The 13,571-nt window shown below is 43.9% G+C and overlaps 1 protein-coding gene across 2 annotated transcripts; it reads right to left on the reverse strand.

The window, feature by feature from the left end:
- Positions 1 to 1,727: 1,727 nt before the first annotated feature.
- COMMD9 (COMM domain containing 9) lies at positions 1,728 to 9,075 on the reverse strand. 2 transcript variants are annotated; one of them, XM_075502497.1, is made up of 6 exons: positions 8,833 to 9,075; positions 8,603 to 8,728; positions 7,899 to 8,038; positions 7,090 to 7,124; positions 3,530 to 3,633; positions 1,728 to 2,705 (listed from the first exon to the last, which is right to left on the reverse strand). In XM_075502497.1, exons 1-6 carry the CDS (start codon positions 8,935 to 8,937, stop codon positions 2,565 to 2,567), a joined length of 651 nt encoding a protein of 216 aa, XP_075358612.1. In that variant the 5' UTR covers positions 8,938 to 9,075; the 3' UTR covers positions 1,728 to 2,564. The 2 variants fall into 2 exon arrangements, with proteins under 2 accessions (XP_075358612.1, XP_075358613.1); XM_075502498.1 differs by lacking the exon at positions 8,603 to 8,728 and having other exon boundaries at positions 8,833 to 9,041.
- Positions 9,076 to 13,571: the final 4,496 nt, after the last annotated feature.

The raw sequence follows: 13,571 nt of genomic DNA on the forward strand, positions 1-13,571 counted from the left end.
TACAATGCTGAAAGGGACAGAATAGAGAGCTTACTAGGCTTAGCCATCAAAAGTGGCGTGGGATTTCACTGCTTCATAAGTATGAGGGAAAAATGGAAGGTGAGAGAGAAGAGCTAAAGAGGACAGTGTTGGCACAGAAGCAAGCTTATAATAAAGTAGTGCTGAAACAATTAGGCTAGCCGACCAAATAGCAGCAATATGTGGAGGGAGGATAAAAATCTAACTGATTTTAAGAGAGCAATTATTTTATGAAAAAGATCACATATGATTGCCTGCAATGGCAGGCATATTATTCTCTCTCTGTGTAGCAGTCTCCGTAAGCAGGACTTTAATGTGAAGTACTCTTGCTGATCAGGTAATGACAGTCCTACTTAGCCTCTCTTGTTTTATGTACCTTTTTCTGAGCAGTCTCACCTCTTCTGGCAAAGGTGGTAAGAGCCAACAAGAAAATACCTAACACTTTAGGCAAAGATTTGAAGGCAAGCTCTCATAGCCTCCTAAATCTTGGGCTAGAAAATACCAGTATCTTCTTGCAGAATGATTTGAGATATAGCCCTTGAAGTCATCAGGTATTTGTCATGCCTCTGATCCAGTGGACAGCCCCCTTTATTAAGTCTCCATGAGCAACTTTTAGCTACCTGCAGATAGCGCCACTCTGACACTGGAAAAGCCTTTTCAGTTTTAAGTCTTTCTTTTCTTTACAACTGTTCTATAGTTGTATAACGGTTTTGTTTGAGAACTCTATGCAATTATCAGTTCTTCATTTCATTAGGCTGTACAACATTTTGACTATAACTGTACTGACTTCCTCAGCTCCTCTGACACTGAGTACTTCATTATGCATTATTTACCTCCTCAGTGATTCTTACCTTCTAAAATAAACAGTACAAAATAAACTATTTGAGATTTTTTTAGGCTAGGCTGCAAAGGCATCAAAACTTCCTCAAACTGAAGAAGTCTGTTACAGATGTTTTTCACAGCTTGAATCTTATCGGACAGATTCTTGAATGTCCATCTTCTCCTTTCAGATTTCCCTATTATATATGAAATTTACCAGTTTACCTTGATACTGTACTAAGCGTTACAATCTTTGCTCAAAGTAGACCTTAACAAGTGACTTGTCATAATCTCATCTTGATGCACAAGTTGTATTACACCAGTATCTTTTAAAGGCACAGGCTTCATTTACACTTACACTCTAGCCTGCATTCTGTGGGGATGTATAAAATTAATTAACAAAGCTCTGTAGTTTATGCACACTTCTTGAATGATTTCATGTTTCCAACACAAGAGACAATGTTTTGTGTCTTGAAGGAGAGCCAAATGTTTTATGAAAGGTGGGACTTTGCCATAAAAAAAGCATTCGGATCTAGTCTTCCAGTTTGGAGCATTATAGAAGCTCATTAGAAAGAAGAGTCTGAATTTTGTTCATTTTCTGCACTTAATCCTCCACACTTTCAATGCACATATATTTATAAAGTTTTAGGTCAGGGTCATCACCTGTAACATTGCACAGAGCCGGTGCCCATGGGAAAAAAGGTGCCCTGAAACTGTATTATAATGAAGAGAAGACAGTTTAAAAGATGAATCCATTTGAACAGGAAACAAAAGATCCCTCTTCAGCAACAACTGTGAACATCCATTAAACCAGCCTAGAAACATCACAAAGAGGCTGAGGTAACCCAGGACAACATCTCTTTGAGACTGAAAAGGATTCAGAAAATCAATTAGCAGTTCATTTTTCAATTAAATGAAGATTTATACAAAAAAACAACAGAATGCTTTGGGGAAGTACAGGCACATATTGCCCCAGAAGGGTTTCCTACAGTACAGACAACAGCCATCAATTCTTTACTTTCCCAGACTGTTTTTTGTGAAGCAAAGGCAAAGCCCAGAGTCCAAAAAACTCAAACGTGAACTATCTGAACTCCTTTTTGCTTTTCAAACAGGAGGAGGAAATTACTTGCTGCTAAAGATGTTCAGACTAGTCATTTTGCAAATGGTGCTATGAAGCTGATCAGAAGGGAATGTGTTGTAGCATAATTGCCCTATTTCAAAGAATTATCTTGTAATAACAATCTGCAGCATGGCTGTGCTTCATTGAGAAGGAGAGAGTGCTACATCCAGCATGCACCTCAGTACATGCACATTCCAGAGAGAAGCACCCTCCTTGTCTGCTAATGCTGGAAGACAGCCCATTAACCAGCTTGAGCCTTTTACATCCTAATTTCAGAGCAGAGAGATAGCACTTGCTTCATTGGCTGCAGCTATTTGCTATTTCCAGTTATGACCCTTGTGATTAAGCCGAGCTCCGAGCCCTCAAATCCTTTTCTGAAACAGAGACCAGCTTTTGTTGAACAACATATTAGGAAAACACTCTTTGGCATCAGACCAAAAGCTTTTTTTAGCCATCTTTTCAAAAGCTATCTTCTTAACTGAATAAAGAAATCTCTTTAATTTTGTTTTGTTAAAACGGAAACATGTTACACTAGGCTGCAACTTATGAGAGCTGTAGGGAGAGAATACTTCCCTTCCTTGCTGCTGGAATCCATGCCCTTGAGTATTCATTTGTTTGCAACGGCAGAAAGTTGGTCCCGGATCCTTCCTAGACCTTCTAACATAGTGTCCAGAGTTTCTTTGCTCAGTTCTACAGTCAGTGCAGAAACAACAGGGCTACTTCCACATAAGGCAACATCTTCCCGAATCTAAAAATAGGAACACAGATGTTAGCTGTATGAAAAATTCATTCATGTGTTTTTCCAGTTCCACTACGAAAGTCAGTGTTTAATAGACAGATCAAGAAAAATGCTTTAAATTTGGCATCCAGCTCCATCCTGAAGGACCATGGCACATTTTCTAAGCTGTGTGCCTCACTAGTGAAGTGCGCTCCCATTGACAGACTGCAAGTAAGCATATGCTGCCATGAGTATGAGGAAATTCTGAAGAGACTCATGGCAGGAAGCCACATCCATATCAAAAGCATCTTAGCAGATGCCGCATCCCACAAACAAAAATTAGATTTTTTCCTCGTCCTCTGAAACCCACCCATCCCATTTTTACTGGTTGGAGGGATCCAGGACTCTGTACAATATAAGGAGTAAGTTTAGCTATACTCCCCAAATGATAGATGTGGCAGTGAAGGAAGTTATTAGTAATCAAAAGTAATTTCCCAACAAATGCAGTCAGCTCAACATGCTGATGAGTGGCTTAGAATTAAAGGGCGATGACTTCATAATTTATCTTCCTTCTAGCTGTAGAGAACAATGGTGACCAGGAACAAATATGCTGCCGTCTCGCATCCTCATGCAAAGAAAACTCTCCCTTGCAAGAAAAAGAGGGTTTTCATCAGAGACATCATTCCCAGGCTCTGTGGTATTTCAAAGATAATCTCTGAGAAAGTCTGCTAATTGCCCACCAGGCAACAAGCAAGCACCAGATGCCTGTCTGAACTGTTTTGCGCTACCCATGGTAAGTCAGGTATTGGACTTGATTATTTTGATCCTGTATCCTTTACAGCCACTGACATTACCTTTAACTGAAGCAGGCAAGTAGGGACTGCCATTCTGCTGATGCTATCTGAAGATGTCTTGATGTCCACCCTCCAGTCCATGTCGACCAGCCGAGGCAGGGAGACTGAAGGATTAAAAAATGGGTCTGTTAGGCCCGGCAGCACATGATGACACCAAACCTTGGAACCTGTGACTACCACCATGCACATGCTTCTCCACTTCTGGCCCTGGGAAGTGTACAACTTCAGTGCCACTACATGGTTTCACATCATTTTCACTCTGCCGGCCTCCGAAGGCCTCCTCATGACACTGGAAGGACAAACAGGGTTCTTCCATCATCACATGCAAGGATGGTACAGTGCAAGACAAGCATAGGTAAATTCACAAAGCAGCTGCGAGAAGGGGAGCAGTAAGATGTCTTCTCCACCTCTTCATCCCCTGCCTTGCTGCCTGCAACACTCAACTAGTGTTTCATCATAAGTTGCTCTGGGACCTACATGCTTATTGCTTTGTTCTGTAACCTATAGAAAGCACACAGGAATGCTCTTAAAATCCAGCAGTATAAAACATGTTATTTCAAGCTCCCCAACCTGTGAACCAAAGCATCCCGCAGTACAGTATTGGTAAACTGCAATCTTCACATGTCCTGCCAATTTGTTAAAAGTACTGAAGATATCCTAATTAGATGTAGCCTAACAGAAATCATTCAACAGTCTGGTGCAATACTGACATCAATAGTTCAGGGCTGGAGACCCCATGAGCCTTCCAAGGGAAGGACGACAGGCCTGACTTGGATGGCCTGCCAAGAAATTTGTGCAGCTACCTCTTGCAGAAAGGAGATGGGGATATTCTCTCATGATGGTGTGTACTTAATGGAGCTCACTGCACTATGAGCCCTCAAGAGTCCCTAAGCACCATGCAAACTGGCATAAAAGCTGAGATTAAGGTTCTCCCAACAAAACTCTGGCACCAACAGGCTGGCTGCAAGTGCTCTTTGTCAGTTCCTGGGAGCAAAATGTTTTTCAACAGCGTCTTTCAGCTGCTGGTAATAAATACAAGGAACATTTGAAGAATATATTCAAGTGAAACTGAGGCAGGTATTTAGATGGGTGGCATGCAGATATCATTCCCCCTTGTTTGAACAAAACAGAGTTTCCTACTTTCATTAAAAAAAAACATTTTAACCCAGAAAAAGAAACAGTATTGACATTTTCATCTCAGATTTACAAGTGTTTTCTCACAGAAACCGCAAATCAGAGGAAAGCATAATTACTTATCCAACCAGATAACAACAGCAAGTGTTAAAAGATGAGGCTTGAACCCTTGACTGCCCAGCAGTAAAGTGCAATTTACCACCAGAATCCAGAAATTTGGAAAATGACTGTAAGGTAAATTCCTTGTTTAAAATATACATAAAGAAAACAAGTTGTAAGGTGCAGTTTAACAGGGCATACTTAAAGTCATTCCCACTTTGGTACTGTCACATTTATAAGACTCAGAACACCTCTTGCACCTTTTTCAACTCCATTTTATGGTAAGAGCTGAGCTATACTTCCTATGTTCAAAAGTGCAGCATCCAGCTTCCTGGGAAAAACAGTAAATTCTCACTAGAAGAAAGTCCACACTAAGGACATGGAAACAAGGACAAACCCTTTTGGTTTGAAAAGGGCATTTGCAGCTAAGGGGCTTAACTGCTGTAACTATGTCAGAATACATGGCTACAGGGTGCCTGAAGAAATATTGTTCCTGTTTATGTCAGCTAGGGATTTTCAAAGAAGTCTGAATGAAACATAGGAATAACCCCATAAAAGATCTGTAGGGAGGTGATCGTTTATTCTCAAACTCAATTTAAAATCTCAGCTGTGGTGCTTGATAGGTTTGAATGTCTTTGCAAAGCCTTATCAAACCTGGCTGTCAGCAGTTATTTGACATCTACTTAAGGGTACCAGAGGAGGATGAAGAGGCAAAGACTAAACCTCTGTTGAGTGCTAAGGAAAGAGCTGTCTCAATAGGCAATTGCAGCCTGTCTGGATTCTGCCTATCATAAGATGCCTAGTTTCCTCCCCAAGGGTGGATCGCTAGCCTTCCTACTGACTCCAGATGCTCAAGTTGCTTAAAAGAGCTTACAGAAATTTCTATTTCTATCTGGGGAAAGGTTCTTACTCCTCCTCCTGCTCCCCTGAGCAGAGCTCCAGGGGGCAGTGCAGAACTGGCTGAACTCTTGCTTTTGGAACAAATTCCAGTTCACAGTCTGTCAGGGCCAGCACTTGGCAGCATTTGCAACAACATAAAATGCATCTGTTTAGCCTTGTATGTTAATTTGCGAAGACTGATTGCTGGTGGCTTGGGAGGGGCAGGAAACCACCCACATTTTTATGTTAACATAGATCAATCAGTTGGAATGTCTGTTCTTTAAATCACTGCCTTGGTCCCTATGTAATATATGTCAGATATTTCACGAATACAATACTAAAATAATCCATCATTTCCTAGAAGACAATTCAAATTCATTCCAACAGGGTTAAATATTCATCTAATGAACACAAAGACATGAGTGTCAGAGCAGAGCTCCTAGGTGGTGCTCCAAGAGCCACATGCCCAGCCTTGCTTCTGGACTGTGAAGACCTAGCTAGTGTGTCATGTTGGTGTGTCTTGCTTGCTCTCATGCCCTCTAATGCATGATAGTGTTAAGGATACAGGAAAAAAGCATTATGCATCTTGGTAACACTAAAACATTGTTTAGTGTACGCAACTGCTGTATTTACTGTATCAGCATTATGCAATAGTTTCTTCCCTCTCCCTATTTATACTCCATTAAAACGTTGAGGGACAGTGTATTTCCAGGTATTGCCATACCGTTTAGCTGTTGGATATTATCTCCTCTGCAGGCAAAGAAAAGGGTAAAGAGGATCCATGCAGACCTCAAAGTACTCTGTTATGTATCAGCTATCATTTGTAAGCCTCTAAGTACTAAGTGAAAGAAACCTCTTGGGGAGAAAACAAAGTGTTATAGCTGCATGGAACACCTAACTGGGATGTAACTCATTGCCCGTGATGCTATTGTTAAAGTTTGCATTCCTTAATTACATCACTGTTTAGAACGGTGAGGAAAAAGAAGAGTTATGAATACATGCAGTGTACTTCCTGATGCATGGAAGAGAAAGAATGCACAGAATTGACTACGTGTGCAAAGATAAGGTATTCCCCATATCCTTTACAATGCACAGTTATTGAATATGGACATCACTTAATGACCTGAATGGGGAGGTCAGAGTGCTTCACTTTCAAAAGTTTTGCAAATACTTGCTGTACACTGCACTCTGCAAGGTAGCAACAGACTGAGCATTAAATGGAATTGCTTGAGGACTGGAAACAATTTAGCACAGCAGCACAGATCTGAATACAAGCTTGTTGGCCTCTACTAAGCTCTATGATGCCACAGTCATACAGCTTCATCTAAGGCAAATGGGGGTATCCCTGTGCCACATTACAAAAACATGTTGCGATGCACTATTCTAAACTCTAAGCTTCAATGACCTCAGGAAACATTAATTGCATCAAGATGTGAACTACTACTTACTCTGACTTGCTTGTGCTTCATTCCTCCAAGCAGAGCTGTGAAAAAGTAAGAGAAAAACAGTATCAGCAGTACTTTGGGGAAAAAAAAAAAAAAAGAAAGAAAGAAAGAAGGTAGGGAAAGCATTCAGAGTGGCTTATTCCTGACAGAAGGATCACGAGGGCCACAGCAGTAAGCAGGGGGAGAGACTGCCTATGCTACTGAGTGCTGAGGAAAGGCTGTCACTGGTGGGCAATGGTAGGCAAACCAGTGACCAACTATTGGTTCTTCTATAAGTGCGGCTCACTTACGGCATGTACCTTTCTCCTTGGTTTTATCAAAGCAATGGGCTACCGAGCAGTGAAATGTACAAGCATGCAGAACTGCTGTCCTCTGCCACCACCTCATGTGCTCTACCGCATACAGTGCTTCCACACCTAAGCCAAGGTGGATGGGCATCTGGATGCTACCCAATCAGATTTTGTAGTGCTGAAATCTAGCCCTCTAAGTTTTATCATCATCTGTAGCATTTTTCCACAACACAGGTGAGTTGTTAGGATAAAAGGGGCTTTGCATTACGTGAATGAGGCCCACACCCATTCCAAAAGTCTTGGGAAAACCCTCTGTGCCCATGGCTGTGTTTTGTTTGCCATTCCACTCAGATGACATATTTCATTCAACTCCGCTCATCCCAACCTGTGTGATTATGCCCAAGGCATGCACAAAATTCATAGAAACAATACTCTGCATGCTGCCAAATATCCACATATCAAACCAGACACACAGGCTTTAACTTTCCAGCTGAAAGCAAATGGCAGGTGGGTAGCACTCACATATTATCCAAAATTATCTTAGTCAAAAGGTTTTTCAGATTTTGGTGGAAGTTTTCTGGAAAGAGAGAGAGGATATCTTCTGCCTTCGTCAAGCCATGGTACACGACATGCCTGGTAAGGTTGTGCAAAGCAGATACCAGCTGTAGGAAAGGAAGAAGAGAAAGGACTCCACTGGGTTGAAAAGCATTACATACAGCACGGGACGGGCCTTCAGTAGCCAGGAGAGACACAGCTTCTGCAGTGAGACTGACACCACCAGGGCCCTGGACATCCCAGTAGTGCCTGACAGCCTTAACAGGTAAGGAGCTGAGGTCCTCACTGTCCCCTAGCACGCACGCTTCATGCACTTCCCTTTTGCCTCCCTGTAAGGCCCCTCTGGGCTGTGCCTCCGGGGGAGGATCTCTTTTACCGAGCGCGTTTCGTTACAGCAGCGGCCGTGGTCCTTCGGAGCCCCATGGCGCCGCGCACCTTCTCGAGGGCCTGGGCCAACCCCTCCGCTGGCGCCCGCGCCGCTGCGGGCCGCTCCTGGCGGCTCCTCCCCTCCCTCCCTCTCTCTGTCTCTCCCGGTGAGGCCCAAGCGGGCAGGTCTCGTCCTCCCGCTCTTTCGCGCAGCGGAAGGGGGCACTTCCGAAGGCACCCCGCTCGCTGCCGCGCCGGCGGCTCTCCCTCCTGCCGGGGCCCGGCGCTGCCCCGCCCGGCCCTACCTGCTCCGCTTCCTCGGGGCCGGCGGCGAGGCCGGAGCAGGCGCGCTGCGCCAGGGGGCCGAGGCCGGCGGGCGGGCTGGAGAAACACTCCTGGCACAGCTGCCGCACGGCGTCCCTCGACGGCGCCTGGCGGGGAGCAAAGCGGAGGGCGCTCAGCCACGGCCCGAGGGAGGCAGCCCCTGCCGCCGGGCCGGGCGCCCCGTCCCCCAGCAGCTCGGCGGCCCGCTTACCTTCAGCAGGCTCTGCAGAGCAGCGAACTCCCCGTCCCGCACCGCCGCCATCTTGGCGCTGCAGCTAAGCCGGGCGCCCAGCTCACCGCAACGCGCCTCCACCATCTTGGCGCTGTCAGCTGATGCGGACGGGGGGCGGTGCGGCCAAGCAGGCCGGGCGCTGTAGTCCTGCCATGGGAGGGGACTTCGCGTTATTGCAGTCTCAAACCTCGGCCCCACGTTGAAGGCTTAGCGGTCCCCGCCCGCTGGGGAGCGTGTGGCAGTGCGTGCGCCGTGCGAGCGAGGCCTGCGGCGGAGCCCGACAGTGTAGCGGGACTCCAGTATCTGTAGTGAGGTAGCGGGGACGAGGGCAAGCCCTAAGTATCTGGCCTCGCCCTCTCTGATCTACTCATTTTTTTCCTGTCAGTGCAAATCTCTACGTGGGATGCAGAATTTAACTGTAAACGCTCTATTTTCAGCCAGTGGGAACCGAAGGCAAAAGATTTATCATGGTGCTGCTGCACTGATATGGATCATTATCTTAGCAAACTGTGTGTATGCTTTGTAAAGGATTTAAATAAGTCCTCTTTCTGAGGGAAAAATAGCCTTCTCTTTGTCTTGTGTAGTTCCTAGTATATCTGGTTTCAGGGCATCGGTAATCTATGATCTTACCCCATCACTACTTCTGTCACAGCACCCCCATCCTCATTTCCATTTGCGTTGTTCTGTAAGCAGAATAATACATGGTAAGAAATGCAAATATGTAAATGCTGTTTGCATTGGCCTTCACAAGCTTGGCAGGGAAAAGGGCTTCCTCTTGCAGAGGAACTGATTTCCCCCTCTCATGCTGGGAAACCTTGAATGGCAGAAGAATCCAAAGGGAGAGGATTTTATTTTTCATAATTTTTCATGAGCAACAGGAAATAAGGCTCTGGGGGAACTATTTTGGGGTATGAGTTTACCATCTGTGGCTTCTTAAAATTAATTAGTATGATTGATCAGTTTGGAGAGCTGCCATGTATTTGCGCTGCTTTCTCTAGCACTGTGTCACCAAAAAACCTAACACAGCGCAGGCAGCATGTTAGGTGAAGCTGAGGGTCTGCCATGTGGAGTCATCTTCATGGTGGGGCCTTCCTGGGAGAGCTGGTGTGCTGCTGAGTTTAGGTGGCAGGACCAAGTGGGCACTGGGTCTTGTGGACAGCAGTTGCTTATCCAGGTGACCGTACTATACAACTCAATACTCTGATCAGAAAAGGAAAATGAGCTACACAGACGACATTGTCTATTCCTCCTGAGAGGAATTATCAGAAGGATTTGGCGATGGTCTCTCTTCTACTGATGCCACAGCGATCATTTTCCACCTACACAAATATAGCAGTATCTGTAAACTACACACTGAATAGACCAGAAGGTGAAGGGAAGGACAGTGGGATCCTAATTTTTGTTTCCAAAATGAAAGGTTTGCAGAGTTAGTGGGCTAAACAACAGCATCCCAAAGTAAAAAAAAACCCAACCAACAAAATGGGGTAGATGGGGTAGTGGTTAGAGGTTTAAGAGCTAGGAAACTGGAATCATGTTCTCTTGACCCTGCTTAAGTCTTTAGATGAATCAAGGTAGGTCACTTTCATCACCTGAGTGACAGGAAGGTAATGTAACTAACTGTATAACATAAAGTCCTGCATTTATTAATGTGGGCATTTATTAACATCAGCAGTAAGCTTAGAGGTTGTGAAAGGATAAACAGAATGAAGGCAGTATGAAAAAACAACACTGTGTTACAATGTGAGCTAGTAAGCCTAAAGGAAACATAGGGATTGTTCACAGGATATCACTTAATATTGTAATTACATCATTGACCTCTTATAATGTGCCTGCTTGTCCTATTCCCAAATCAGTAAAACTATCATTTTCTACAGTCAGAGGTAAGCAGAATTTTTCCAAGCATTTTCTGAAATGCCATATCCAACTGGTGAAGAGGGTCACTGTTTTTGTTTCAGGCCTTTTCTAAAGCAATGACTTTACAAGACTTATGTAATATCAGTTTGATCCATGCCTATGTTAAGGACTTAATTGTACAGAGTCAGACAAGTAGGTGGATATATGAAAAAGGGGGAGGTGAGTAGATAACTGTCATTGCTAACTGTCACAGGAGTATGTGGCAAGAGAGAACATTTACCTGTGAGTCATATAGTCAGAACAACGATGCTGCCTGCCAGTAAGCACAGCTGGCATCGTATTGAATTTGCTCTCCAGTCCACCTCCTGTTGTTGCCATTTCCTCACTCTGGGAGCCTTCTAATTATGAGGAAATAATGACAGGTTTGATTTAATATCAAAATTGAAATGCTGTTTGTAGCTCATGGTCAGAAGCCAACAGAAGTGCTTAGTAAAATGCTTTATCTGAGGGTGAGTAGATCTTTCTTTCTTTCTTTCTTTCTTTCTTTCTTTCTTTCTTTCTTTCTTTCTTTCTTTCTTTCTTTCTTTCTTTCTTTCTTTCTTTCTCTTCTTTCTCTTCTTTCTCTTCTTTCTCTTCTTTCTCTTCTTTCTCTTCTTTCTTCCTTTCTCTTTATCTTTTTCTTTGTCTCTTTCTCTCTTTCTCTCTGTCGTGGTTTAGCCCCAGCCGGCAACTAAGCACCACGCAGCCGCTCGCTCACTCCCCCTCGGTGGGATGGGGGAGAGAATCAGAAGAGCAAAAGTGAGAAAACTTGAGGGTTGAGATAAAAACAGTTTAATAGGTAAAGCAAAAGCTGCACACACAAGCAAAGCAAAGCAAGGAATTAATTCACTGCTTCCCATGGTCAGGCAGGTGTTCAGCCATCCCCAGGAAAGCAGGGCTTCACCACATGTAACGGTTACTTGGGAAGACAAACGCCATCACTCCAAATGTCCCCCCTTCCTTCTTCTTCCCCAGCTTTATATACTGAGCATGATGTCATGTGGTATGGAATAGCCCTTTGGTCAGTTTGGATCAACTGTCCTGGCTGTGTCCCCTCCCAGCTTCTTCTGCACCTGGCAGAGCACGGGAAGCTGAAAAGTCCTTGACTAATGCAGCAACAACTAAAACATCTCTGTATTATCAACACTGTCTTCAGCACAAATCCAAAACATAGCCCCATACCAGCCACTCTAAAGAAAATTAACTCTATCTCAGCTGAAACCAGGACACTCTCTTTCTCTCTGCCTTTCTCTCTCTGTCTTCAAGGTCCAGACCTCCAAAATTAGATTATTAAGGGTGAAGGGTGAGACTGCATCATGTAAGGAAGGCTGGCTCTGTGATCAGTGTGCTTCTCAGGAAGTTTTGAGAAACACCAGTTCAATTATCTGCTGTCCCAGAGGCAATTCTCTCCGAGTTTGAAAAAAAAAACACTTAGAGGAATGAGATGGACTGGATGACCTCCTTAGGTCTTCTCACAGCCCTTTTTTTTCCATGATTTCATGTCTATATCACCCAGTGTGAGCTCTGAGCCTGCAGATGCATTTGCACAGCACTGTGTGCAGGAATTGGCTTGGATCTCAAGAGCTAAACTGCTGTTAGTCCAGTCATTGAGTCTGAAAATTAAATTCTGCTTCTGAGTTGGGCAAATTTGCCTGCACCCAGGCCTGGGTGATACAGCTATAGTAGTGACTGATTTGGCTCTCTCTCTTGCTTGAGCCAGCCTGGGGTATCTGCAAATCGTCCTTCCTGAAGTAGTGCAGATATGCCTATATAAAAAACACATGGACAATAGCACTGCAGGGGACTGGGTGAGTGAGCAGTCTCTGGACTATGAGACTGTGTGCCCTTTGCCTTTTTTGATGGAGAGAGACTGCCAATCCTTTTTTTTTAAAAAAAAAAAAAACAACAACAACAAAAAAAGGAGAGGGAGGTAAGGGGAAGAACTGGGTGTATTTCGTATATGAGGCACTGAAAGAACTGGGTGTATTTCATATATGAGGCATTGAAAGAACTGTGTGCATTTCACATACAAAGTGTTCTTCAACAGAAGTCAGCTATCATGACAGAATAAATTCTGTGATACCTCAATGCAAAAATCAAGAGATGGAAAGCTGAATGGAAGAATTTCAATAAGTCAGTGTAAAATACACTCTGTGTTTTTATACATAGCTATGACAGATAAACGCTTTACAAAAATGTCATCTTTGTTATAGTCCATCAACTAATGTGAGAGCCCAAAATAAATGTATCTGAGAGGGACTGTGTTGTGAGGAAAAGTCAGTCTTGCTGTTCCTAATATATTCAAGGTAAAAAATAAGCATAAAAGCAAGCAAATAACGTGACAAAACCCATTCCGGCCAGTCCTTTTTCCTTCTTCTTCTTTTTTTTTTCCCCTTGAGAAGTAAAAAAGGAAAGGAATAAATTTAGCTTCCCTACAATTCTTGGCTGGAGAACTGTAACCTTTCACACTCCAGGGAAAGAAGCACACAGTTTTAGCTCACTTTGGCTGTTCAACGCTCCCTGGGAGAGAAATCCTTGGGATATTAAGGATTTGATGGGAAGAACTATTAGGTTTTTTCCTGCAGCATAGCCTGTATTCACTGGAGTACCTGTTGCAGAACAATGGTCTCTTCCCTGTGGGCTTTCTGCTACAGGGCAGGGCTGTACTCTGTAACCGCACCCTGCTGGGTGTGTGCAGTTTCCCTGCTGCAAGGAAAAGTGAAGCTGTTCTCTTGCCCTGAAGAAAAGAGCTCCATACTAGGTGATTCTGGTTTAGAGATCGAGGAAGATAAAGTGCAAGAGGCATCTTTTCCTCGGTTACTTTT

This window comes from Mycteria americana, chromosome 5 (assembly GCF_035582795.1).
Source record: "Mycteria americana isolate JAX WOST 10 ecotype Jacksonville Zoo and Gardens chromosome 5, USCA_MyAme_1.0, whole genome shotgun sequence".
NCBI classification, from domain to species: domain Eukaryota; kingdom Metazoa; phylum Chordata; class Aves; order Ciconiiformes; family Ciconiidae; genus Mycteria; species Mycteria americana.

What these genes read in the sequence shown, in the direction of transcription:
- COMMD9 (XM_075502497.1), bottom strand. Translation starts at nt 8,937, where the DNA reads ATGGTGGAGGCGCGTTGCGGTGAGCTGGGCGCCCGGCTTAGCTGCAGC. An exon ending in GCCCCGAGGAAGCGGAGCAG is followed by an intron (nt 8,039 to 8,602) that starts GTAGGGCCGGGC and finishes CCTTTCCTACAG; the next exon opens with CTGGTATCTGCTTTGCACAA. An exon ending in AAGATAATTTTGGATAATAT is followed by an intron (nt 7,125 to 7,898) that starts GTGAGTGCTACC and finishes ACTTTTTCACAG; the next exon opens with CTCTGCTTGGAGGAATGAAG.